Source organism: Microcaecilia unicolor, chromosome 4 (assembly GCF_901765095.1).
Source record: "Microcaecilia unicolor chromosome 4, aMicUni1.1, whole genome shotgun sequence".
NCBI classification, from domain to species: domain Eukaryota; kingdom Metazoa; phylum Chordata; class Amphibia; order Gymnophiona; family Siphonopidae; genus Microcaecilia; species Microcaecilia unicolor.
Window position 1 is genome coordinate 195447630 of NC_044034.1, and position 26473 is coordinate 195474102.

The 26473-nt window shown below is 48.3% G+C and overlaps 1 protein-coding gene across 7 annotated transcripts in view; it reads left to right on the forward strand.

Annotated features, from left to right (window-relative positions):
* Positions 1 to 26473, forward strand: part of GTF2H1 (general transcription factor IIH subunit 1) — a 1055813-nt gene that overhangs the window by 977437 nt on the left and 51903 nt on the right. For all 7 annotated transcript variants that reach the window (XM_030201095.1, XM_030201094.1, XM_030201089.1 and 4 more), the window contains exons 9-12: positions 8098 to 8185; positions 9073 to 9161; positions 9719 to 9836; positions 23712 to 23802. In XM_030201095.1, coding sequence (XP_030056955.1) covers positions 8098 to 8185; positions 9073 to 9161; positions 9719 to 9836; positions 23712 to 23802 — 386 coding nt within the window. The remainder of the gene's footprint in view (positions 1 to 8097; positions 8186 to 9072; positions 9162 to 9718; positions 9837 to 23711; positions 23803 to 26473) is intronic.

The following is a 26473-nucleotide window of genomic DNA, read 5'->3' on the forward strand; positions in this document are numbered from 1 at the left end:
TCTGGTCAAGGAAAAGTTCAGGATGCTTTCCCTGGGCACCCTTCTTCCCATGATTCAACAGGACAATTGGCTATGCTCTCTGGACTTAAAGGATGCCTATACGCACATCCCGATTCTGCCAGCTCACAGGCAGTATCTTCGATTTCGTCTGGGAACACGGCATTTTCAGTACTGTGTGCTACCCTTTGGGCTCGCCTCCGTGCCCAGGGTATTCACCAAATGCCTAGCCGTAGTAGCGGCTTCTCTGCGCAGGCTGGGAGTGCATGTGTTCCCTTACCTCGACGATTGGCTGGTAAAGAACACCTCCGAGGCAGGAGTTCAGCAGTCCATGCAGGTGACTATTCAACTCCTGGAGCTGCTAGGATTTGTGATAAATTATCCAAAGTCCCACCTTCTTCCTGTTCAGAAACTCGAATTCATAGGAGCTCTGCTGGATTCCCAGACGGCCCGTGCCTACCTCCCAGAGACCAGGGCCGACAATCTGCTGACCCTTGTCTCCTCGGTGCGGGCGTTGCAGCAGATCACAACTCGGCAGATGTTGAGATTGCTCGGCCACATGGCCTCCACAGTTCATGTGACTCCCATGGCCCGCCTTTTTATGAGATCTGCTCAATGGACCCTAGCCTCTCAGTGGTGCCAAGCTGCTGGGAGCCTAGAGGACGTGGTCCGTCTGTCACCGAGGTTTCTCCTCTCCCTTCATTGGTGGACAATTCAATCCAATTTGACCCTGGGACGTCCCTTCCAGATTCCTCAGCCGCAAAAAGTGCTGACCACGGACGCGTCACTCCTGGGGTGGGGAGCGCATGTCGATGGGCTCCACACCCAGGGGATTTGGTCCGTCCAGGAACAAGGTCTACAGATCAACCTCCTGGAGTTGCGAGCAGTATGGAACGCTCTGAAGGCTTTCAGAGATCGGCTGTCCCATCAAACTATCCAAATTCAGACAGACAACCAGGTTGCTATGTATTACATCAACAAGCAGGGGGGCACCGGATCTCGCCCCCTGTGTCAGGAAGCCGTCAGCTTGTGGCACGGCACGCCGGGTCGGCATGTGGCTCCAGGCCACGTATCTGGCAGGCGTAAACAACAGTCTGGCCGACAGATTGAGCAGGATCATGCAACCGCACGAGTGGTCGCTCAGTTCGAGTGGTTCGCGAGATCTTCCAAGTGTGGGGCACCCCTTTGGTAGACCTCTTTGCCACTCAGACCAATCACAAGGTCCCTCAGTTCTGTTCCAGGCTGCAGGTCCACGGTAAACTAGCGTCAGATGCTTTCCTTCTGTTTTGGGGGGAAGGTCTCCTGTACCCGTATCCTCCCATTCCTTTGATAGGGAGGACTTTGCTGAAACTCAAGCAAGACAGGGGAACCATGATTCTGATTGCTCCTTTTTGGCCTCGTCAGATCTGGTTCCCTCTTCTTCTGGAATTGTCTTCCGAAGAACCGTGGAGATTGGACTGCTTTCCAACCCTCATCACACAGAACGAGGGGGCGCTCCTCCGTCCCAACCTTCGGTCTCTGGCCCTCACAGCCTGGATGTTGAGAGCATAGACTTTGCCTCCTTGGGTCTGTCAGAGGGTGTCTCCTGAGACTTGCTTGCTTCCAGGAAAGATTCTACCAAGAGGAGTTATTTTTTCCTCTGGCGACGGTTTGCTGTGTGGTGTGATGGCAAGGCCTTAGATCCTCGTTCTTGTCCTACACAGACCCTGCTTGAATACCTTCTACATTTATCGGAGTCTGGTCTTAAAACCAACTCTGTAAGGGTTCATCTTAGTGCGATTAGTGCATACCATTACCATGTGAAAGGTAAGCCGATCTCGGGACAGCCTTTAGTTGTTCACTTCATGAGAGGTTTGCTTTTGTCGAAGCCCCCAGTCAAACCTCCTACAGTGTCATGGGATCTTAATGTCGTTCTCACCCAGCTGATGAAACCTCCTTTTGAGCCACTAGATTCCTGTCATCTGAAGTACTTGACCTGGAAGGTCATTTTCTTGGTGGCAGTTACTTCAGCTCGCAGAGTCAGTGAGCTGCAAGCCTTGGTAGCTCATGCTCCCTATACCAAATTTCATCATAACAGAGTAGTCCTCCGCACTCACCCTAAGTTCCTGCCAAAGGTGGTGTCGGAGTTCCATCTGAACCAGTCAATTGTCTTGCCAACATTCTTTCCCCGTCCTCATACCCACCCTGCTGAACGTTAACTGCACACATTGGACTGCAAAAGAGCATTGGCCTTCTATCTGGAGCGGACAAGCCCACACAGACAGTTCGCCCAACTTTTTGTTTCTTTTGATCCCAACAGGAGGGGAGTGGCTGTGGGGAAACGCACCATTTCAAATTGGCTAGCTGACTGCATTTCCTTCACTTACGCCCAGGCTGGGCTGACTCTCGAGGGTCATGTCACGGTTCATAGTGTTCGAGCCATGGCAGCGTCAGTGGCCCACTTGAAGTCAGCCACTATTGAAGAGATTTGCAAGGCTGCGACGTGGTCATCTGTCCACACATTCACATCTCATTACTGCCTTCAGCAGGATTCCCGACGCGACAGTCGGTTCGGGCAGTCGGTGCTGCAGAATCTGTTTGGGGTTTAGAATCCAACTCCACTCCCCTAGGCCCATTTTTATTCTGTTCCAGGCTACACTCTCAGTTAGTTGGAAAAGTTTAGGTCAATCTCAGTTATGTCCTCGCCGTTGCGAGGCCCTATTGACCTTGTTTGTTTTGAGTGAGCCTGGGGGCTAAGGATACCCCATTTGTGAGAACAAGCAGCCTGCTTGTCCTCGGAGAAAGCGAATGCTACATACCTGTAGAAGGTATTCTCCGAGGACAGCAGGCTGATTGTTCTCACCTACCCGCCCACCTCCCCTTTGGAGTTGTGTCTTCCCTTGTCTTGTTTTTGCTTGGTACGGGACTAGCGAATACGAGCGATTTCGGGCGGGAAAAAGGCCGCGCATGCGCGAGAACTAGCAAACTCTGTTGCTAGGAAGATCTCCGATCGGAGGGGCTGCCGTGGACGTTACCCATTTGTGAGAACAATCAGCCTGCTGTCCTCGGAGAATACCTTTTACAGGTATGTAGCATTTGCTTTTCTTGCACCCTCATTGGTGGTTGAGGGGGAGGTCCTCAGGGTTAGGGGGTCATGAGGGGAGGGTCCATGGGGTGTCTGGCCACAAGCGATGCCAGCCACTTCTGACCAGTCTTGCACCACAGTCAACATGACATCTCTAACAGGATTTGTTAAAGATGGAATTGAGTCAAACAAAATCCTACTATATAAATGAAAAGTGACATGTGCGGCATGTCACACAACGCTTCAGACCGACCCACACCCACCTCCTCCGCCCGCCCCTTAAAAACGATCACAACTGCTGAACACACCCACCTCCTGCTCCCGCCCATGTGCGGCACATTACACATCGCCACCTCGCTCCTGCCCCGCTGAGGTCGCTACCGCTCCCCCCCTGAGGTCGCCGCCGGTCCCCCTCCACCCGGGCCCTCTCCGTTGAACTTACAGCGCTTCACCTCTGAAAGCGCAGCAGACAGCGGCAGATCGCCTCCCTTTGGCCTTCTTTCCCTCCCTGTGTCCCGCTCTCGCCGAAGTTACGTCACACGAGGGCAGCACACAGGGAGGGAAGGAAGCCCGAAGGTGAGCTGCCGCTGTCTGCTGCGCTTTCGGAGGTGAGGCGCTGTGAGTTCAATGGAGAGGGCCGGCAGTGACCTGGGGGGGGGGGGGGGGGAAGGGGCAGTGGCGAACTCGGATGGAGGGAGGGAAGGGGCCTGAAACTGGGTGGTTGGAGGAAGGGAGGGAGGGCCCTGGAACTAGGAGGGAGGGAGGGGGGCCTGGAACAGGGACAGAGGGAGGCCTGGAACTCGAAGACTCTCTCTGTCTTTCACAATTCATTCTCACTCTCTCTTTCACACAGACACACACACACACTTTTTCTCTATCTCTCTCTGAACTCACTTTCACACTCTCTCTTTCACACAGACACACACACTCTCTCTCTCTCTCTCTCTCTCTCTCTCTCTCTCTCTCACACACATACACAACGGGACAGCGACGCCGGGAATGTATCCCAGGCACATCGCTCACACACACCACACATACAGTGAACTCATTGAAGTCCAACAATACCGCACCATACCCCATATAGGTTACAGGAAGATGTATGGGGGAGGGGGGCAGGGTACTCAAAAACGAGCCCTGCTTTGCTGCCTCAAACAACTGGCTAAGGAGCAAATGACTCTCCACTGTCACAGGGACTCCTAGCAGCTCTCTCTCTCTCTCTCTCTCTCACACACACATATATACATTGTCACTCTGTACCCCCAACTTTTCCCCGCATCCTTTCAAGCAATTCACATTATGTTCATCAAATTTTACATTATATGTCAGAAATAAAAAATATTGCCCATTTTAATGGGCTTAATGGCTTGTATTCTACATGAAACAGATGGATAGAAATTCCAGATGTGAAGGGAAGGAATATATTGGTAGGGCTGTACTACCATCCGCCAGGACAGAACAAACAGACATGAAAATATGTTTACAGAAATTAAGCTGGCAAATTGGGCACCGTTATAATAATGGGTAATTTCAATTATCCTAATATTGACTGGATAAATGTTACAAAAGGAAGGTAAAATTTCCAGATGTAATAAATGACTGCTTCTTGGAGGAACTGGTCCAGCAACAGACAGGAGGGGGAGTTATTTTGGATCTAATCCTTAGTGGAATTCGGGGCATCGTATGAGAGGTAACAGTGTTGGATCTGCTGGAAAACAGCGATCATAACATGATCAAATTTGAGCTGATATCTGGAATGAAGTCACTAAGTAAATCTACTGTGGCAGCTTTTAATTTTCGAAAGGGCGACTATGACAAAAAGAGGAAAATGGTTAAAATGAAGCTGAAAGGATTGGCCGCAAAGGTTAGGACTTAAAATCAGGTGTGGACTTTGTTTAAAAATACTGTTGTGGAAGCCCAGACCAGATGTATTCCACATATTAGCAAAGGTGTAAAGAAGAGCAAAAGACAGACAATGTGGTTAAAAGGTGATATGGAACAGGCCGAGCCAAAAAAGAATCGTTCAAAGAATGGTAAAAGGATCTGAATGAATAAAATAAGAAGCAACATAAGCTGTGTCAAGCACTGATAAAGAAGGCTAAAAGATAATATGAAGAAAAACTTGTTGTGGAGATAACTCAAAACACTTTTTTTTCTGTTTCTGATGTGCCTGAAAGCCTGCAAGGGAATCTGTGGGACCGTTAGATCATGAAGGAACAAAGGAGCACTCGGGGAGGACAATGCCATAGTGGAGAAATTGAATGAATTCTTTGTTTCGGTCTTTACAGAAGAAGATGTAAGAGATCCATTTATACTGGAACTGGTTTTCAGGGGTGATGATGCGGAGAAACTGAAAAAGAAATCTCGGTGAACTTAGAAGATGTACTGTGCCAAACTGACAAGTTAAAGAGAGATAAATCACCTGTACCGGATGGTGTACACCCCAGGGTATTGAAAGAACGCAAACATGAAATTGTCCATAGTACCTGAAGACTGGAGTGTGGCTAATGTGATGCTGATTTTTAAAAAGGGTTCTGGGGTGATCCAGGAAATTACAGACCGGTAAGCCTGACTTCAGTGCTGGGAAAAATAGTGGAAACTATTATGAAGAATAAAATTACAGAACACGTAGACAAACATGGTTTAATGGAACAGAGTCAGCATGGATTTGGCCAAGGGAGGTCTTGCCTTATCAATTTGCTTCATTTCTTTGAAGGCATGAATAAGCGTGGTTAGAGGTGAGCCAGTTGATGGTGTATCTAGATTTTCAGAAAGCTTTTGACAAAGTACCTCATGAGAGACTCCTGAGAAAATTTAGGAGTCACGGGATAGGAGGCAATGGCCTTCTGTGGATTGGTTATTGGACAGAAAACAGGGTAGGGTTAAATGGTCATTTTTATCAATGGAGGCCTCAGGGATCTGTACTGGGACCATTGCTATTTAACATATTTATAAATGATTTGGAAATTGGAATAACGAGTGAGGTGATTAAATTTGGGGGACCCTATGCTGGAGGCCCAGGAGCATTGGGCTGTGGCTTTGCATCCCGATGGTACCAAGCTGTGGGAATAACGCTGCTTGTCACGTGGTTCGCAAGCATCTTTATTCTCCTGACCCGGGATTCAGCAACCTGCAGTACCAGGATCCCGCAGGGTATCAAGGTGCGGTAAAGGGCAATCTTTTACTGCACCTTGATGAATTCCCCTCTGAGTATTGGAAGATTCCAACATTGTTGAAATATTTAATGTATCCATCTCTAAATCTCCCTCCACTTGTTGATTGTTGGAATCTTTTTTTTTTTTTTCTGCAGGCGGTAGATAAAATATTTTCGTAAGCAGAGGCAGTGATTCCTCTAGAACCTGAAGAACTTCTTTCAAATAACATTGAAACTTATCTTTAGCAGTAGTAGAGGTAGCTTAGGAAAATGTATTATATGCAGATTAGTATCTCAATATTTTCCAGGCTTTCCATCTTCCTTCTTATCATATTATCTTTCATTGTATTTGTCTCTTGAAGATTTTTTTTTTCGAAGATTTTTTTTCAATGAGTGATCATCTAGCACTTGATTGTTCTTCACCTGTTTTAACGACTGGATACTGGCTACATTAGTTGGAATCATAGTTTTTACACTATCAAATCACATTTACAAGGCCTTTCCATTGGTCACTATAAATTGAACTCAAAAGATGAATCAGACCTTGTTTCAACTTGGAACCCTCAGTAGCACCTCCAAATCCAGCAAATTGCTCTTCTGATGCTGCACTTCTTGCTGATTGCACTTCCTCAACTGTTCGCTGTCGAACTCTGTTGTTCTGAAAGGAAAACACTAACTTCTGTCTTAACACTGGACTCTGCCCCTCTCCATTCTCTGGACTGGCAAAAATTGCTGAGTCAGGATCAGGTGTGGTGGTGGAGCTTCACAATTTGGGAGCTTGAGCTGAAGTCTGACAGCACCCCCACCTGGCAGAGATAGCTGGTGACTCCCCCATGCACTTTGTTGTGGTGCTCCCATGTTGCAGAAAGGTGTCCATAAGTCTAGAAATAGGTAGCTATTGGGGCTTAGAGGGGAAAACCCTCAACTTGCATTTCCTGTTCACCCATCAAGAACAATTGAGGTATGAGGGAGCTCAGCTAGGTACTACTGCCACCATTAGCTCTTCCCCGTATTATATGACCGAAAAGTCTTGAGAACCCTGTTTTTGTTTAAAAAAAAAAAGGTGGTAGAGGTGGCATGCTAGAGTGGGTTCCCCCTACACTTTACGGAGAAGTTGCCCCGGTATGCTTGGGTGCTGGGTACATTTGGCATCCATATGGGATGCTGAAATTGATATTGGAATTTAGGAAATACACTTTGTGGTCTTTACTCTCAGTATCTATTTGTTTCTTTTCACTTAAAAAAACAAAGGGGGACTTGTACTGAGTTGAGAGATGGTTTAAGTAGTGCTGTGCAGAAGTGGTGATAAGTATCCAGTACAATATGTCCCCACCCCTGAGGCAGAGAGAGAGAAGTGTTGCTCAAGGTTACAATACAAAGAGTGTCAGTTATGCAAGCAGGATTTATTTATTTGGATTTTGCTCACATCTTTTCAGTAGTAGCTTAAGGTGAGTTATAGTCAGGTACACTGGGTATTTCCCTGTCCTTGGAGGGCTCACACAATCTAAGTTTGTACCTGAGGCAATGGAGGGTTAAGTGACTTGCCCAAGATCACAAGGAGCAGTAGTGGGATTTGAACACGCCACATCTGGATGTCATACCAGTGCTCTAACCACTAGGCCTCTTCTGGCTCTGTCTTAACCCACTGCTCTTACCACTTCCTAGACCATTTCCTCTGTCACGTGTTCTACATAGTTCCTTGGAGTTCATTTGAAAGGAAAAAATAATGATCTATGCTTGCTGGATGTCCTGTTAAAACCAGTGAAAACTCTGTATCTTGCCAGTACTTGTTGAAAATGCATTATGAAAATGAGGCAAGCATTGTACTTATCTGTAGATATGTATTATCTGTCTTCACTAATTTTTAATATATTCTGATTTCAAGGGAAGCACAAAATGACCAGTACAGTGAGACCAGCAGCACTGATGGAAACTCCAGGGATTCAGACTTATTTCAACCACCAGTTAAAAAGGTACAGAGCAAAGCAACTTATAAAGTTTTTGATTTAACAAAAGTGCTGGCAGATATGTGGCTCCCCCCCCCCCCCCCCCCCCCCGGTGAATTCATATTGTATGTATCAGGCATGTGTAAACCATGCAGCCATAAACTGTCAAATCAAATTGCTAAGCATAAGCTTGGAAGAGAACAGATTTTAATAAAGATTTTAATAAGGAGTTCACATAGGTGGAAGGATGCATTCCCTGTCAAGGAAAAGAGGGAGCATGGCTATCCTGATAGCAATAGAGCAGCAGCGAGAGATTGTTTCAGGAAAGGCATTCTTCCAGTTCTTGGCACTAGTGAGAGTTCTAGCTTCATTTGGGGAGGGGGAAGTAGGGTGCAGTTGGCAACAATGAAGGGAAGTACGTTTTACATGTTTGAAATTTTTCACTAATTTTTTTTTTTTTTAAATAATCAAAGTTTTTTTTTTTTTAATGGCAGAAAAATACTTGACATTCTGAGAAATACCTTAGTACCATTTATAATCTTAACAAAGTGTAAAAATTGTTTTGTTGAGAGAACTTGGCAGATGATGATCAGTATGTTTATAGTCTTCTTTCTTTTTTTTTTTTGTTGTATTAGGGATTAGCTTTTAAATAGTATTTAAGTGCCCTCCACCACCCCCATGGGGGATGAAAATTCAGTTAGCATGGACATCATCATTAGCTATAAATGGTTCTGTAGGTTCAGTAGTATGGTTGTTGACACACATCAATAAGTTCATTTTTCTTTCATGAGCAATTAATAAATAGATGTATTGTATATTGTATGCCTGCCCTTGGGCTGCCGTTGAAAGCTAAGGGTTCTTTGATTTATAAATACCAGTATGATTTGATGTTTGATCTTTTTTTTTTTTTTTAGGTGAAACTACAGGAGTCCATTGAATACGAAGATTTAGGACAAAACAGCAGCATAAAAACTATTGCACTGAATCTAAAAAAATCAGACAGGTCTGTGGGATGAATGGTTTGTTATTTTACATTTTTTATATTGAGGAATGAGTATGATTTCATCTGCATTTAAAGCAGCATTTAAGCTTCGCATTTCTAATGGTTGCCAAAATGAGGACCAAGAGAATGAAGCAGCCGTTGAATCAGTGTATCCTGCTTATAAATTCCTTTCCTAAAACCCTCAAAAGAAGAGGAAAATAAAGCTAATGAAATAAAGAATCCAATTATTAAGAATAGATTACTGGAAACCATATAGTTTATAGGTGGTCTGGAAATCTTTTAAATAAATATGACTTCAGAATATCACGAGCTGATTATAGCATAACAGATTTCACTGCTTCAGAATGGCCCTGTGTTCCAGTTATTAACACGTCACTTTCTTTTAACTTATTCTTCAGCTTTCTGATCACTGAGCTCTACATAACATTCTTCATACACAGCTACATTGTCAGTTTTCTTTCTCACAGGATACCAGCCTTGGAGAACTTGCTTGATGCCTCAAATCATAGAATATTTGGGTTTTTGTAGATTGATTTTTTCCCTCTTTCTACAACTAGGTATTGCCATGGTCCAACTCCAGTTCAGTCTCAGCAATATGCATCCAGCCAGGATATCATTAACTCTTTACATAGTATTAAGCAAGAAATCGAAAACTACACACCTAGACTAACTCAGGTAGGAAACTTTTTTTTTCCCTATAAGCAAGACAGTGTTCTAAAGAAAAGCAAGTTCAGTGGTTTGTGAACCTAGACTCAAGTCCATGATTGCTGCCAGGCTTGGAGTGTGGCATGACTAAGTTTGGAATCTGACTATGAAGGAAGTGCTTGATGGGCAGCTCCTGCTTTGTATTGCTCAGTCTTTTCCAGGAGGCTTCCTGTCTAGTGCAGGGGTTCATAGTCCAGTCCTTGGGATACAGCCAGTTAGATTTTCAGTAACCACCATGAATATGAATAAGATAAATTTGCATGCACCACCTTCATTGTATGCAAATATATCTTGTGGATATTCTGAAAACCTGACTGACTGAGTTGAGAACCCCAGACGTACACACATGGCAGCATTATCTTAATGTAGAAGAAAATGCAGGCTGTCTGATTCTTGGTGTTAAGCAAGTATGGAAAGTGGAGTAGTGCTTTTTGGAGCAAGATCAGGAACTGAGCACCCATGTGACTATTCCTCAGCCATGGGGCTCAAGTCCCATCTTATATGTCTTTGGTTCTCTGTGTAAGCTGCAAGGTCATACCCTACATGAGCAAATCGTAAATAGCTTTAAAGCATAAGAGGGTTTTCTAGCGGAGTTTGATTCTGGCAGCTTTGCTCACTATGTTCCCTTGCAGACTGAACATGGTACACCATAAAACAAGATGCCATTCTGCTTTTTATTTTAACATATTATTTAGAGCATAGGTTAGATAGGGCCCTACATTGGCTTAGTCATGTGGTAAAAGCATGATCGGCATATAGGTTAGTGTGGTAGACTTTGAACTTCATAATTGGTGATGGTAGTAGTTGCAGCTGATGACTACAGCAATGTGTTGTGCTCTGCCTTATTCAAGGGCTCTGCAATTTTTCATGTTTATTGTGAATTTCTCACTTTTTTTATATTCAATTCAAATCAATTCTTGTATACCGCTAATATCCCCTTTCCAGGGTTCAGTGCGGTGAGATAAAAGCAGATAGTGTTAGTGTGAGGTATGAGAAAATTAGATATCATTGATGATGTAATGTATGAAATAAAAAATATTAGGAAGTAGAAGTCACAATGAATCATCCTGGTTGGGCTGTTCCTCCTCCTCCCCTCACCTGTTCTTTTGTTCAGGGTTCTCGCATCCAGTTATAATTCCAGAAGTTCTAGGATGGGTTCAGTGCGGTTTACAATGTAAATGAGACAAAAGCAGATAGTGTTCTGCGAGGACAAGCAGGCTGGATTATAGTCAACTGGGTCGACGTCTGCGGTGGCCCGGGAACCGGCATTTGCCATAGCAAAAAGAAAACCGCACTGACTTGCTGCCCGCTGTGCGAGCAACGAGGTACGGCAGATTTTTTCTGTGCTCCTTGTAGTGCCTGGGAAAAGAGCCTTCTCTTTTTGCTACTCTACTTTTAGTTTCTTGTTTTCCAGTGTTTAATTATTTTCTTGAAAAAAAGAAAGATTTTTCCCTTTTTCCCTTGTTTGTTTTCTTTCTTTCTCGACAGCGGCCAGTTTTAGGCCACACAGTCGGGTTTCTACCCTTTTTTGTGCCCTTTTTACTTAGGCACAATCGAGTCTTTTGATTTCCATGGTGCCGTTTTTCCTTCCTTGTCATCGAAGACACCCAGCAGCTTCAAATGTACTCTGTGCAACCAGACCATCTCAGGTACAGATACCCATTCTTGGTGTATTCAGTGCCTTGGGCCCGACCATAGCCCAGCTCGTTGTGCCCAGTGTCTTCCTATGAAGAAAAGGACCCAACTTGCTCGAGAGGCCCGAGAAACTTTTGGGGCTCAGTCCGGACCTTCGACATCAGTACCGAGGTTGGCGGCATTGATGTCGACATCGAGGGATTCGTCGATGTCAGGAGCAGAGGTACACATGGCTGCTGATAGGCCAAGACAAGCTGGGAGCAGTGAGGCATGGAGTGGGTCTCCACATCTTGAGATCTCCTGCTGTGCCGGCCCCCCAGGACCGACCATCGTTGGAACTGATCCCGAGGCGATATGAGGATTTGACGTCGTCTTGGTCGGCACCGAGGAGCCTCAGTAGCGGGCATCAAACGAAGGCTAAGAAGCACCATCACCGTTCTCCCCCGATTCACGGTGCTGGGAGCTCCGGGGCATTGAAAGATTCGGCACCTGAGAAGCGTCGGCGCCGGGAGGACCGCTCTGCCTTCATTCAGGAGGTGCCGATGCGTCTGCCTCTTAGCAGTCCGGTTCCTGCTCCTGAGCCTCAATCGATTCTGCCACCGGCTGCTCTACCGGCCCCCCCAGCCTTCTCTGATGGCGTCTCTCGACGAGCACATTCGGGCCGTACCTCCAGAACTTCTGGAAGGACTGCTGCACCAGTCTGCTTTGGCATCGGGGATGCTTGTGCCTGCCATGCCATCTGCTTCAGCTGCATCTGGCCCTTCACTTGCAGTGTGGTCCTCGTCCTTGGTGCCGCTTGCGACTCTGGTGTCGGCTGCCACCCAGGTCAACTCCCCATTGATGTCAGTGGAGGAAGCTTCACTGCAGTCCATGTGGGCGTCGACCCCTCGACATCGCCATCAAGGACGTCGGTCCTCGGATTCGATGCAGGCTCATTCTCGGAGCTCCCTTAGGTTAGTGCTTTCCAATACTGAGGAGGAGCGCTCGTGGGAGTCAGAGGAAGATCCCAGGTATTTTTCCTCTTTTGGTTTTCCCTCTGAACCTTCCCTTGCAACTGAAAGACTGTCTCCTCCTGAGAGCATCTCCTTTTCATCATTTGTGCGGGAAATGACAGAGGCCATTCCATTCCCTATGGAAGTGGAGGATGAGTCCAGGGCTGAGATGCTCGAGGTCCTGGTCTACATCTCTCAGGAGGCAGTGACTGCTCCTTCACATAAGGTACTCAGGGAAGTCCTTACACGAAACTGGTCGTTCCCTCTGGTCCCGTGATCCCTAAGAAGACTGATTCCCAGTATTGGATTCACGGTGAACCTGGGTTGATGAGTTCAGTTACCACACAATTCCATGGTGGTGGACTCTGCCCTCAAGAGATCCAAGAGTACTAGTGACTATGCCTCAGTGCCCCCAGGCCTGATATGTCTTCCTTTTGGGAGGAAGACATATCAGGCCTCTTTGCTCGCTGCCCACATTCAATCTTACCAGCTGTTCACGAGCGTTCATTTGCGGAACTCGGTGAGGCAGCTTGGTTGATGCCTTCCCTCCAGAGCTGGCCGAGCCTTTTCGCCAGGTGGTCAGGCAGCAGAAGGTGTGTTGTAAATTCCTGGCCAGGGGCGCTTACGATACTTTTGATGTGGCATCCAGAATCTCTGCACAGGTATAGCGATGCGCAGACTCTCATGGCTGCGTGTCTCTGACATGGATCATTCGGTCCAGCAGAGGATGGCGGATGTACCTTGCTGAGGGGATAATCTTTTCAGAGAGAAGGTGGAAGACCTGGTTGACCAGATCAAAAAGCACGATGATGCTATGGCTTCTCTCTCCCACCGGGCACCTGCTACAGGAGGTTTCTTGGGGGGATACGGAGTGCTCCCTATTCCTATACTAGGCGTAGGTACTCTCCAGCGTCCCAACAGCCTGTTCAGGAAAGTCTGACTGTCCACAGACCTTCGCAACTCTCTTCAGTGGTAGACAGTCCGGCCCAGTTTGACCATGGGATGACCATTCCAGATTCCTCAGCCGCAGAAAGTCCTGATGACGGATGCATCTCTCCTGGGGTGGGGAACTCATGTAGATGGGCTTCACACTCAGGGAACCTGGTACTCCGAGGAAACAGGTCTTCAGATCAACCTCCTGGAGCTTTGAGTGATCTGGAACACACTGAAGGCTTTCAGAGATCGGCTGTCCAACCAAATTATCTTGATTCAAACACACAATCAGGTTGCGATGTACTACATCACCCTCTGTGTCAGGAAGCCATCCAGATGTGGCTTTGGGCACACCATCAAAGCATGTTTTTCCAAGTCACTTATCTGGTGAGCGTAAACAACAGTCTGGCCGACAGGCTGAGCAGGATAATGCAACCTCATGAGTGGACGCTGAATATGGACGTTGCCCACAAGATCTTCCGAGCGTGGGACACCCCCTCGGTGGATCTTTTTGCCATTCATATCAATCACAAGGTCCTTCAGTTCTGTTCCAGGATTCAGGCCCAGGACAGACTAGCGTCAGATGCTTTTCTCCTATATTGAGGAACCGTCGGTTGTAAGAAATGTTTAGTCAGCTTGAGACCGATACCCCTGTCAGTATGATCCAACTGAGTGGTTCCTGATGAAGCCCTGCTATGGGTGAAACGAATCGGGCCCCGTTGAAAATCAACAGTTGAACTGTGGGGTTGTCAAGCTAGCATTTATTGAGCTAAGTTGATGCATGCCATGCTGTAGCTTGAACAGTTTTTGTAACTCGGTTATCTTTAACATTTGTGCTCTATTATGGGCTTTTTTTACATAGTAGATTACATAGTAGATGATGACGGCAGAAAAAAGACCTGCACAGTCCATCCAGTCTGCCCAACAAGACAACTCATGTGTGCTACTTTTTGTGTATACCCTACTTTGATTTGTACCTGTGCTCTTCAGGGCACAGACCGTATAAGTCTGCCCAGCACTAGTCCCGCCTCCCAACCACCAGCCCCGCCTCCCAACCACCGGCTCTGGCACAGACTGTATAAGTCTGCCCAGCACTATCCCTGCCTCCCAACCACCAGCCCCGCCTCCCACCACCGGCTCTGGCACAGACCGTATAAGTCTGCCCAGCACTATCCCTGCCTCCCACCACCGGCTCTGGCACAGACCGTATAAGTCTGCCCAGCACTATCCCCGCCTCCCAACCTCCAGCCCCGCCTCCCACTACTGGCTCTGCTATCCAATCTCGGTTAAGCTCCTGAGGATCCATTCCTTCTGAACAGGATTCCTTTATGTTTATGGGCTTTTATAAAAGATTTGTGCTCTATTATGGGCAATTTTGCATGATGCTCCTACAGTGGGGGAAATAAGTATTTGATCCCTTGCTGATTTTGTAAGTTTGCCCACTGACAAAGACATGAGCAGCCCATAATTGAAGGGTAGGTTATTGGTAACAGTGAGAGATAGCACATCACAAATTAAATCCGTAAAATCACATTGTGGAAAGTATATGAATTTATTTGCATTCTGCAGAGGGAAATAAGTATTTAATCCCTCTGGCAAACAAGACCTAATACTTGGTGGCAAAACCCTTGTTGGCAAGCACAGCGGTCAGACGTCTTCTGTAGTTGATGATGAGGTTTGCACACATGTCAGGAGGAATTTTGGTCCACTCCTCTTTGCAGATCATCTCTAAATCATTAAGAGTTCTGGGCTGTCGCTTGGCAACTCGCAGCTTCAGCTCCCTCCATAAGTTTTCAATGGGATTAAGGTCTGGTGACTGGCTAGGCCACTCCATGACCCTAATGTGCTTCTTCCTGAGCCACTCCTTTGTTGCCTTGGCTGTATGTTTTGGGTCATTGTCGTGCTGGAAGACCCAGCCACGACCCATTTTTAAGGCCCTGGCGGAGGGAAGGAGGTTGTCACTCAGAATTGTACGGTACATGGCCCCATCCATTCTCCCATTGATGCGGTGAAGTAGTCCTGTGCCCTTAGCAGAGAAACACCCCCAAAACATAACATTTCCACCTCCATGCTTGACAGTGGGGACGGTGTTCTTTGGGTCATAGGCAGCATTTCTCTTCCTCCAAACACGGCGAGTTGAGTTCATGCCAAAGAGCTCAATTTTTGTCTCATCTGACCACAGCACCTTCTCCCAATCACTCTCGGCATCATCCAGGTGTTCACTGGCAAACTTCAGACGGGCCGTCACATGTGCCTTCCGGAGCAGGGGGACCTTGCGGGCACTGCAGGATTGCAATCCGTTATGTCGTAATGTGTTACCAATGGTTTTCGTGGTGACAGTGGTCCCAGCTGCCTTGAGATCATTGACAAGTTCCCCCCTTGTAGTTGTAGGCTGATTTCTAACCTTCCTCATGATCAAGGATACCCCACGAGGTGAGATTTTGCGTGGAGCCCCAGATCTTTGTCGATTGACAGTCATTTTGTACTTCTTCCATTTTCTTACTATGGCACCAACAGTTGTCTCCTTCTCGCCCAGCGTCTTACTGATGGTTTTGTAGCCCATTCCAGCCTTGTGCAGGTGTATGATCTTGTCCCTGACATCCTTAGACAGCTCCTTGCTCTTGGCCATTTTGTAGAGGTTAGAGTCTGACTGATTCACTGAGTCTGTGGACAGGTGTCTTTCATACAGGTGACCATTGCCGACAGCTGTCTGTCATGCAGGTAACGAGTTGATTTGGAGCATCTACCTGGTCTGTAGGGGCCAGATCTCTTACTGGTTGGTGGGGGATCAAATACTTATTTCCCTCTGCAGAATGCAAATAAATTCATATACTTTCCACAATGTGATTTTCCGGATTTAATTTGTGATGTGCTATCTCTCACTGTTACCAATAACCTACCCTTCAATTATGGGCTGCTCATGTCTTTGTCAGTGGGCAAACTTACAAAATCAGCAAGGGATCAAATACTTATTTCCCCCACTGTATATGGGCATTTTTGAATGAGTGGAGTAGGGAATATTTACCCCATGAAAGAAACTTGATCACGGGCACAAAGTCTTTTATAGACAATAGTGTCTTGTTGATTAGACCTTGGCAGAAGCCTTGGTTTCTGAGGGTATTTCCCACTTTCCTAATTTCTTTACATTCATGCCACACAACCCTTCGGATTGTGTTTGGCTGTTTTTCAGTGTTTTCCAACCCTCATCACGCAGAACGAGGTGTCGCTTCTGCATCCCAACCTCCAGTCTGTGGCTCTCACAGCCTGGAGGTTGAGAGCGTAGAGTTTGCTTCCTTGGGTCTTGGGTGTCTCCCTGATTTTGCTTTAAGATTCCACTTAAAGTCAGCCTCCATTGAAGAGATTTGCAAAGCTGCAACGTGTTCTTCAGTCCACACATGCACATCACATTACTGCCTTGAGAAGGATACCCGACGCGACAGTCTGTTTGGGCAGGCGGTGCTGCAGAATCTGGGGTTTAGAATCCAACTCCAGCCTCCTAGGCCTGTTTTTATTCTGTTCCAGGCTGCACTCTTAGCTACCTATATAGTTTCAGGTTAATCTACGTTTTGTCCTCACCATTGCGATTCCCAATTCACCAATGTTTATTGTTTTGGGTGAGCCTGGATGCTAGGGATACCCCAGTTGTGAGTATAATCCAGCCTGCTTGTCCTCGGAGAAAGCGAAGATACTTACCTGTAGCAGGTATTCTCAGAGGACAGCAGGCTGATTATTCTCACAAACCCACCCACTTCCCCTTGGAGTTATTTTTTTTATTTGTTTATGCTTTTCACTTAACTGAGGTATGCACTCGCACGGCGGGCAGGAAGTCAGTCCGTACATGCGCGCGCTAGAAGGCTCTAGCAAAAGTTTTCATTTTGCTGTGGCGAATGCCGGTTCCTGGGCCAACGTAGACATCAACCCAGTTGTCCTCGGAGAATACCTGCTACAGGTAAGTATCTTCGCTTTAGTGTGTGGTATGAGAAAATTAGATATCATTGATGTAATGTATGAGATCAAAAATGTTATAAGAAAGGTTAGCGGGTGGTACTAGGAGGTAGAAGTCATAATGAATCATCCTGTTTGGGCTGTTCCTTCTCCCCCCCCCCCCCCCCCCCCACACCCCTTCTTTTGTTCAGGGTTCTCACATCCAGTTTATAATGCCAGAAGTTCTAGGATGTGCATTGAACAATGGCTGGATTTTTATTACCTGTCCAATTGTGTGTTATGGGGTGGGGAGGAGAGAGTAACTTCCATATCATCAAGCTGATCAATCCATAGACTGGTGGATTGTGTCCATCTACCAGCAGGTGGAGATAGAGAGCAAACTTTTGCCTCCCTATATGTGGTCATGTGCTGCCGGAAACTCCCCAGTATGTTCTCTATCTCAGCAGGTGGTGGTCACACACAGCAGCAGCTCTGGCTAGGCCTCCAAGCCTAATTCTTAGGTTTTGTTGAGTGCCTGGGGTTGAGGGCTCTTTTGAGCAAGTGCAAACCTGGTAGTGCCAGGTCCCTCCTTTTCTCCCCCCTCCCGCTGGCTCCGTTAAAAAAAAAAAAAAAAAAAAAATTTTGAACGTCCTTAAAGGCGTTTATTTCTACGTTTATTTAAACGTTTATTGCAGCTACTCACTGGGACACCAGGTCGTTACAGCTCGGAGCGGCAAGCAGGTAATTTTTACCTTTTTATAGCGGGCAGGGGGTTCCCCGATTCTTCTCCTCGTGGCATATGGCGTCGGAGGGCGAGGGCGCAAAGAGTCGCTCCCCGGATCGCTTGAGCGCTTCTAGAGGGGATGCGGGGTCTTAAAGCCTGATTCGCCCTTGTTGGGTGGCAGTTTCGTGACCGATGAATGTCCCGGTCCTTCCTCCGGCGTGGCGGTTTTTCCCGCCATAAACGCCCATCCCCCGCTCCTCGCCTCCGCCATCTTGGCCGGCCACGCGGCTCGGACGGCTTCTTCTTGGGCCGCCCTTGAGGTTGGAGACATTAATGCCATGAACGCCCTTAATTTGGGCGACGGCACAAAGGCGGCTAAAGTTAAGCGCCGTTCTTCCCGCGCGGCTCCTTCGCGGAGTGTCGCGCCGGACGCCATTTTGGATGCGCAGCATGTCTCTCCCCCGCTCTTGCGAGCGCCGGTTGAGGGTGCGTCTAGGGCTGTAGCCCAGGCTGCGGAAGTGCACAGTCTGGGGGGTTTCTCCCCCGAGTTTATTTTGCTGCTGCATCAGGCCTTCCTTATGCAAAACGCTGCCCCTGCTCCCTCGTCTAGTAAAGAGGTTGAGGTTCCCAGAGGTAAACGCCCTCGGGTTGATTCCCAGGCCTTGGAGGACTTTGTATCCTCCGATGTAGATGAGGGCAGCGTATCTGAGTTCTCCCAACGGTCCTTTGCGGATTCCTTGGAGGAGACGGATCCCCGCTCGGATGGAGCGGATGACCCCTCTGCAGCGCGGCTTTTTAGCTCAGAGGATTTGCCCAACCTGTTGATACAGGCCATGGACACTTTGAAGATTTCCTCTCCGGAGGACGTCTCTCCCTCAGCCCCTGTTGGCTCTGCCATTATGCTGGGGACGAAGCGCCCGCCTAGAACCTTCCACGTGCATGATGCCATGCACACCTTAATTTCGGCTCAATGGGATGTCCCTGAAGCGAGCCTTAAAGTGGCTAGGGCTATGTCCCGCCTCTATCCTTTGACTGAAAGTGAACGTGAGGCCTATCTGTGGCCTACCGTGGATTCTTTAATCACTGCGGTGACTAAGAAAACGGCGTTGCCGGTGGAAGGTGGCACGGCCCTAAAGGACGCCCAAGACAGAAGATTGGAGGCGGCCTTAAGGTCGTCCTTTGAGGCGGCTGCTTTAAGTTTGCAGGCCTCAGTTTGCGGCTCCTATGTGGCCAGGGCGTGCCTGACTATGGTGCAGCGGGCTTCCCCCTCGGATCATTCCTTGAGGGCTGATTGGCCGGCCCTGGAATCGGGCTTAGCCTATTTGGCAGACTTGCTGTATGATGTCTTGAGGGCCTCAGCTAAAGGCATGGCTCAGACAATCTCTGCGCGGCGGTGGCTTTGGCTGAAACATTGGTCTGCTGACCACGCCTCTAAATCCTGCCTGGCTAGATTGCCTTTTAAAGGCAAGCTGCTCTTTGGAGTCGAGCTGGACAAAATCGTGACCGATCTCGGCACGTCTAAGGGCAAGAAGTTACCAGAGGTCAGGGCTCGGGCTAGTACTCGTCCCGGTACCTCCAGAGGACGGTTTCAGGAAGCCCGTCGGTACCGCCCGGGCAGGTCGGGTTCCTCTGCCCCCTCTTCCTTTAAGAGGAATTTCTCCCCCAAGCAGCATTCCTTTTGCAGAGACCGCCGTCCCGGAGGTGCTCCCTCCGGTCCTCCCCCAGGGTCTCGTACCCAATGACGGGGCCTTGGTCCACGCCCCAGTGCAGATTGGAGGACGGCTGTCCTCGTTTCTGGGCGAGTGGACCACAATAACTTCAGACGCTTGGGTGCTGGAAGTCATCAGAGACGGCTACAAGCTAGAGTTCTGCCGACCCTTAAGAGACGGGTTTGTACTCTCTCCCTGCAAGTCTCCGGTCAAAGCTGTGGCAGTACAGCAGACTTTGGACAATCTGATCCGCCTGGGTGCGGTCGTTCCGGTGCCAGAAAGTCAGCTTGGCAAGGGGCGTTACTCCATTTACTTTGTGGTACCAAAGAAAGGAGGTTCTGTCCGGCCTATCCTCGACCTCAAAGGGGTCAATCGGGCCTTGAAAGTGCGGCACTTTCGCATGGAGACTCTCCGCTCTGTTATAGCGGCAGTGAAGGCAGGGGAGTACCTGGCATCCTTGGACATCAAGGAAGCGTACTTGCATATTCCCATCTGGCCTCCTCATCAACGCTTTCTGCGTTTTGCAGTCCTGGGCCGACACTTCCAGTTCAGAGCCCTCCCGTTCGGGTTGGCTACTGCTCCGCGGACCTTTTCCAAAGTAATGGTGGTCATCGCGGCCTTCCTGCGAAAGGAAGGAGTACAAGTCCATCCTTATCTGGACGACTGGTTGATCCGAGCCCCCTCTTATGCAGAGTGCGGCAAAGCTGTGGACCGGGTAGTTGCTCTTTTGAGCTCCCTGGGATGGATCATCAACTGGGAGAAAAGCCAGCTGCGCCCGACTCAGTCCCTGGAGTATCTGGGAGTTCGATTCGACACCCAAGTGGGCAGAGTGTTCCTGCCAGACAATCGGATTGTCAAGCTTCAGGCTCAGGTGGACCAGTTCCTAGTAGCCTCTCCTCTTCGGGCTTGGGACTATGTGCAGCTGTTGGGCTCTATGACGGCCACGATGGAAGAAGTGCCCTGGGCCAGGGCTCATATGAGACCACTACAACAATCTCTGCTGCAGCGCTGGACTCCGATGTCGGAGGATTATGCTGTGCGCCTTCCCTTGGACCCAGCAGTGCGCAAGGCGCTGAGCTGGTGGATGCAGACAGACAAGTTGTCTGCGGGAATGCCTCTGGTGACCCCGGAGTGGATTGTCGTCACGACGGATGCCTCTTTGAAGGGCTGGGGAGCCCACTGCATGGGAAGGACAGCGCAGGGGCTCTGGTCTCCTGCAGAGGCAAAGTGGTCTATCAACCTCCTGGAACTCAGAGCCATTCGGTTGGCGCTTTTGGAGTTCATCCCGGTACTGGTGTTGAAGCCAGTACGGGTCCTGTCGGACAATGCCACGGCTGTGGCCTATGTCAACTGCCAGGGAGGTACCAAGAGCGCCCCTCTAGCCAAGGAGGCTATGAATCTATGCCAGTGGGCAGAAGCGAACCTGGAGCAGCTGTCAGCGGCCCACATTGCCGGAGTCATGAATGTCAAGGCGGACTTTCTCAGTCGCCATACCTTGGAGCCCGGAGAGTGGCAGCTATCTGCTCAGGCGTTCTTGGGCATCACGAAGCGCTGGGGCCAGCCGAGCCTAGATCTGATGGCGTCATCGGCCAATTGCCAAGTGCCGCGCTTTTTCAGCAGAGGACGGGACCCTCGATCCCTGGGAGTAGATGCTCTTCTCCAACAGTGGCCGACTCAAGAGCTTCTCTATGTGTTCCCGCCCTGGCCCATGTTGGGCAGGGTGCTAGACCGGGTGGCAAAGCATCCCGGCAGGGTAATCCTGGTGGGTCTGGATTGGCCCAGACGTCCCTGGTATGCGGACTTGATCAGGCTCTCAGTCGACGATCCTCTGCGGCTGCCAGTGGAGCAGGGCCTGTTACATCAGGGTCCCCTTGGTGATGGAGGATCCCTCCCCCTTTGGTCTTACGGCCTGGCTATTGAGCGGCAGCATCTGAGAAAGAAGGGCTTCTCAGACAAGGTCATCGCCACTATGCTGAGAGCGAGGAAGCGCTCTACTTCTACTGCTTACGCCAGGGTTTGGCGTATATTTGCAGCGTGGTGTGAAGCAGGCTCACTTTCTCCCTTCACTGCTCCAATTTCTTCAGTGTTGGCGTTCCTGCAAGAAGGTCTGGAGAAAGGCCTGTCGCTCAGTTCCCTTAAAGTCCAGGTAGCGGCTCTGGCTTGCTTCAGGGGCCGCCTGAAGGGTGCTTCCCTGGCTTCGCAGCCAGATGTGGTGCGCTTTCTCAAGGGAGTTAATCACCTGCGCCCTCCTCTGCACTCAGTGGTGCCTGCGTGGAATCTCAACCTGGTGCTAAGAGCCTTGCAGAAGCCGCCTTTTGAACCCTTGTCGAGGGCATCTCTGAAAGACCTGACGTTGAAAGCAGTCTTTTTGGTGGCTATCACTTCAGCCAGAAGAGTTTCCGAGCTCCAGGCGCTCTCATGTCGAGAGCCCTTTCTGCAGTTCACTGAGGCAGGAGTGACTATTCGCACAGTGCCTTCCTTCCTGCCCAAGATTGTTTCTCGCTTCCATGTGAATCAGCAGCTTTGTCTCCCTTCCTTTCGTAGGGAGGACTACCCAGAGGAGTACTCTGCTCTTAAATATCTGGATGTGAGACGAGTCATCATCAGATACTTGGAAGTGACCAATGAGTTCCGGAAATCGGATCATCTGTTTGTCCTGTTTGCAGGTCCTCGTAAGGGTCTGCAGGCTGCTAAGCCTACAGTGGCAAGATGGGTCAAGGAAGCCATTGCAGCGGCTTATGTGGCCGCGGGGAAGGTGCCGCCTATCCAGCTGAAGGTTCACTCCACTAGAGCTCAGGCGGCCTCGATGGCAGAGGCCGGGTCCGTCTCCTTGGAAGAGATTTGCAAGGCGGCAACTTGGGCATCGGCCCATACCTTCTCCAGGCATTACCGCTTGACTGTGGCTGCTCGGGCGGAGGCCCGGTTTGGAGCTTCAGTGTTGCGGTCAGGGATTTCAATGTCTCGCCCTGGGTGAGTACTGCTTCGGTACATCCCACCAGTCTATGGATTGATCAGCTTGATGATATGGAAGGTAAAATTATGTATCATACCTGATAATTTTCTTTCCATTAATCATAGCTGATCAATCCATAGCCCCTCCCAGATATCTGTACTGTTTTTATTCTGGTTGCATTTCAGGTTCAAGTTTAGTCTTCAGTTACTTCAGAAAGACTTCGTGTTCAAGTTTTTTCACTTGGATTCTTCAAGAGTTGAGACGAGTTTGTGTTACAGTGAGCTGCTGCATTCCTCTCCCCTCCGTTTTACGGGGCTGGATTGAGATTTAAATTCTGCCGGCACTCCCTCCCGCTTCGTGCGGCTGTAGGGCAGCTTTGTACCCCTCCCGCTTCGGCGGTGTTAGGGTCAGTCAGCTCCTCCCGCGGTTGCGGTTGCAGGATAAGCCAGATCCCCCTGCATCGGCGGGTGTGGTGTCCCTCCCCCGCTCCGCGGGGATGAGCTGGACGGATTCCCCTCCCCCACTTGTGTGGGGATGAGCTGGGTTAATTCCCCTCCCCCGTTTCGGCGGTGGTGAGCTGGGCAGAGTGTCCCTTCGTGGGTGTAATTCTCTAAGTGCTGAGTCCTGCGGATGGAGCTTTGATATCGACATACTGAGGAGTTTCCGGCAGCACATGACCACATATAGGGAGGCAAAAGTTTGCTCTCTATCTCCACCTGCTGGTAGATGGACACAACCCACCAGTCTATGGATTGATCAGCTATGATTAATGGAAAGAAAATTATCAGGTATGATACATAATTTTACCATGGTTTCCCAGCCCTGAGAACAATAGATTAGCCCAAGTATAAAATCTAGAATGAAGTTAATGCTACCTTGCCCATTATACTAAGCTGGGAGACTCAAACCTTTTGTTAAGAACTGAAAAAGGACAGATAATAAAAGGTGAAATATGACAACACTCTTTCCTTCTAGGTTCTTTCAAGTGGTGCTGCCAGTTGTACTATCTCAGCCTTATCACCTGGTGGAGTGTTAATGCAGGGTACAACTCAGCAAGCCATAAACCGTGAGTAGAGGGACAATGGGGAGCAAAGTTTATTTATTTATTGCATTTGTATCCCACATTTTCCCACCTCTTTGCAGGCTCAATGTGGCTTACAGTGTGTCGTTAGTAGATAGTGGATTAGGAGGTAACAGTTAGCATTACATAGAATGTAGCATGATCGAAATTTAGCCAGGGAAATGTACTTAGGAGACGTTACTGATAGCAGGTAAGGTGGAGATGTCGTAGAAAATAGCGTGATTGAAATTCAAACAAACAGATATAAGCAAGAACATTGTTGATAATAGGCAGGTTGTGATGTATTACATTTATAGTTGTTCTTGTTGGTATGCCTTGTTGAATAGGTGGGTCTTCAGGGATTTGCGAATTTTAGTTGGTTCATAAGTAGTTTTTAAGCTGCGCGGCAATGCATTCCACAGCTGTGTACTCAGGTAGGAGAAGTTAGACGCATGCATTAGTTTATATTTTAGGCCTTTACAACTGGGGAAGTGTAGATTAAGGAATGTTCGAGATGACCTTGTAGTGTTCCTGGGCGGCAGGTCTACCAGATCTGACATGTAGGCTGGGGCATTTCCGTGGATGAGTTTATGAACTACAGAACATATCTTGAACGTGATGCGCTCTTTAAGTGGAAGCCAGTGTAGTTTCTCCCTCAGGGGCTTAGCACTTTCATATTTTGTTTTTCCGTATATGAGTCTAGCTGCGGTGTTCTGGGCGGTTTGCAGTCTCTTGATGATTTGTTCTTTACAGCCGGCGTAAAGTGCATTGCAGTACTCTAAGTGACTGAGCACCAGTGATTGTATCAGGTTGCGAAAGATGGTCCTTGGGAAGAAAGGTCTTATCCTTTTTAGTTTCCACATTGAATAGTTAATTTTAGGGCCTGATTCACTGAGCTGTATTAGTGTTTTAAACATAGTGAATAAAATGGGATGTGTGGTAAATAATGTAGGTATCTTGCATTAAAACATATGCAGGTTAGTGTCGGCCTTTTAATGTCAATCGTATGTGTACATGATGATTTTTTTTTTTTTTTGAAATCTGTTTATTGGCACAACATTAGACATGCAAAGATATCAAATCCAAGGGACTGATTATAAAGCTTGAACAGCCACATTTCTGAGATAGAAAGAGTGCCAAACTTACATATCTTAATTTTTAACCCCCCCCCCCCCCCCCCATATCCTCCCCTCTCCCCACTACTCCCAACCTCCCCTCCCCCTTCCTCAGCAATTCAATATTCTACTTTTTGCAATAGGGGTGAGTGTGTCCCAGAACGGCGACCAGATTTTACAAAACTGGTCTCCTCTAGTGGAAGCCAAATCACTGATACCTCGTCTTTCTAACGAACAACATTGCATCATCGCCCATCGCCAATGTAGTGTGCAGGGGGCCTCCCGACTGAGCCACAGCTGTAGGATGGTTCTTTTCCCCATTAACACTGATCTCTTCAAAAAGGCCTTCAGGCCCGCCGGCTTATGCCCTCGTACCAAAAAGACATCAAATAATTGTCCAGGAGTAGGTTCCAACGCACTTTCCACATAGCTGATACCTGCTGGCCCAGGGCCGACCAGAATGCCGATACTCCGTGACAATACCAGAACATGTGACCCAGGGAGGCCCCCTCTCTTGCACACTTGTTACAATCATCTGTCTCTCTCAGGGATGCTCTAAAGGCCCTGTGAGGTGAGATGTGCAGCCGGAGAATACATTTATAGTTCAACTCCCACCAGGCTGCATTCTCAGTCACTTTGTGGATAGATTTTAGACAGTTCATTGCTTGTTGCGGCTCCACTCGCCACTTCAATTCCTGGCTCCACAAGACACAGATAGAAGTAGTATCAAGCGGTTCTAAAGAGTCTCGTAGGCAGCCGTGGAAGTATTTCAGTGAAGTTCTATGTTGTGTCTCCAAGTCCAGTAGCTCATCCTGTCTCTCAAATTCCCTGCCTCAGGGAGTCAGCAGGCATTTGGAAATAAGCAAAGTTATCACTTCGCTCTAGAGCATATTCCTCACATAAGGCCTGAAAGGGTTTAATGGTCCCCTGCTCTGTTACTACCTGGAACAAAAAATTTATCCCCCGGGCAGTCCATCTTCTCAGCAAGCGGGACGATCCTCCCTCCGGGAATGCCGGGTTACCCCGAATCGGCAGTAAGGGTGACACCGAATTGTTCCACTTGTAGGTTTTACTGAGCCATTGCCACGCTCTACGTAGGGGAAGTAAAATATATTTATAGGGTCCCATGGAGGTTAACTGATCTGAGGGGGCAAAGTGAAGGGGTTCCATCAGTGTGGTTTCGATCCTTGTACATGAGAAGAATTCAGTAGATCGAAACCAGTCTGATATATGTCGTATGCAACTCGCCATGGAGAGAAGTTTCAGATCCAACAGCCCTAGTCCCCCCTTCTCCCTTGGCCTCATAAGTTTATGAATCCCAATGCGTGCTCTCTTCCCTTGCCATAAAAACCCATTAAGCTGTTTCTGAAGCCATTTGTCCTCTTTATAACCCAACATGAGTGGGAGCATTTGCAAAGTATACGTTCACCTAGGGAATAATATCATGTTGTATAAAGCTATACGGCCATGGAGCGAGAGTGGTAACTCCCGCCACCCCTGCAAGGTAGCCGATAGATTATCTCTCAAGGGCCCCAAGTTTACCGAGTATAAACGAGCTAAGT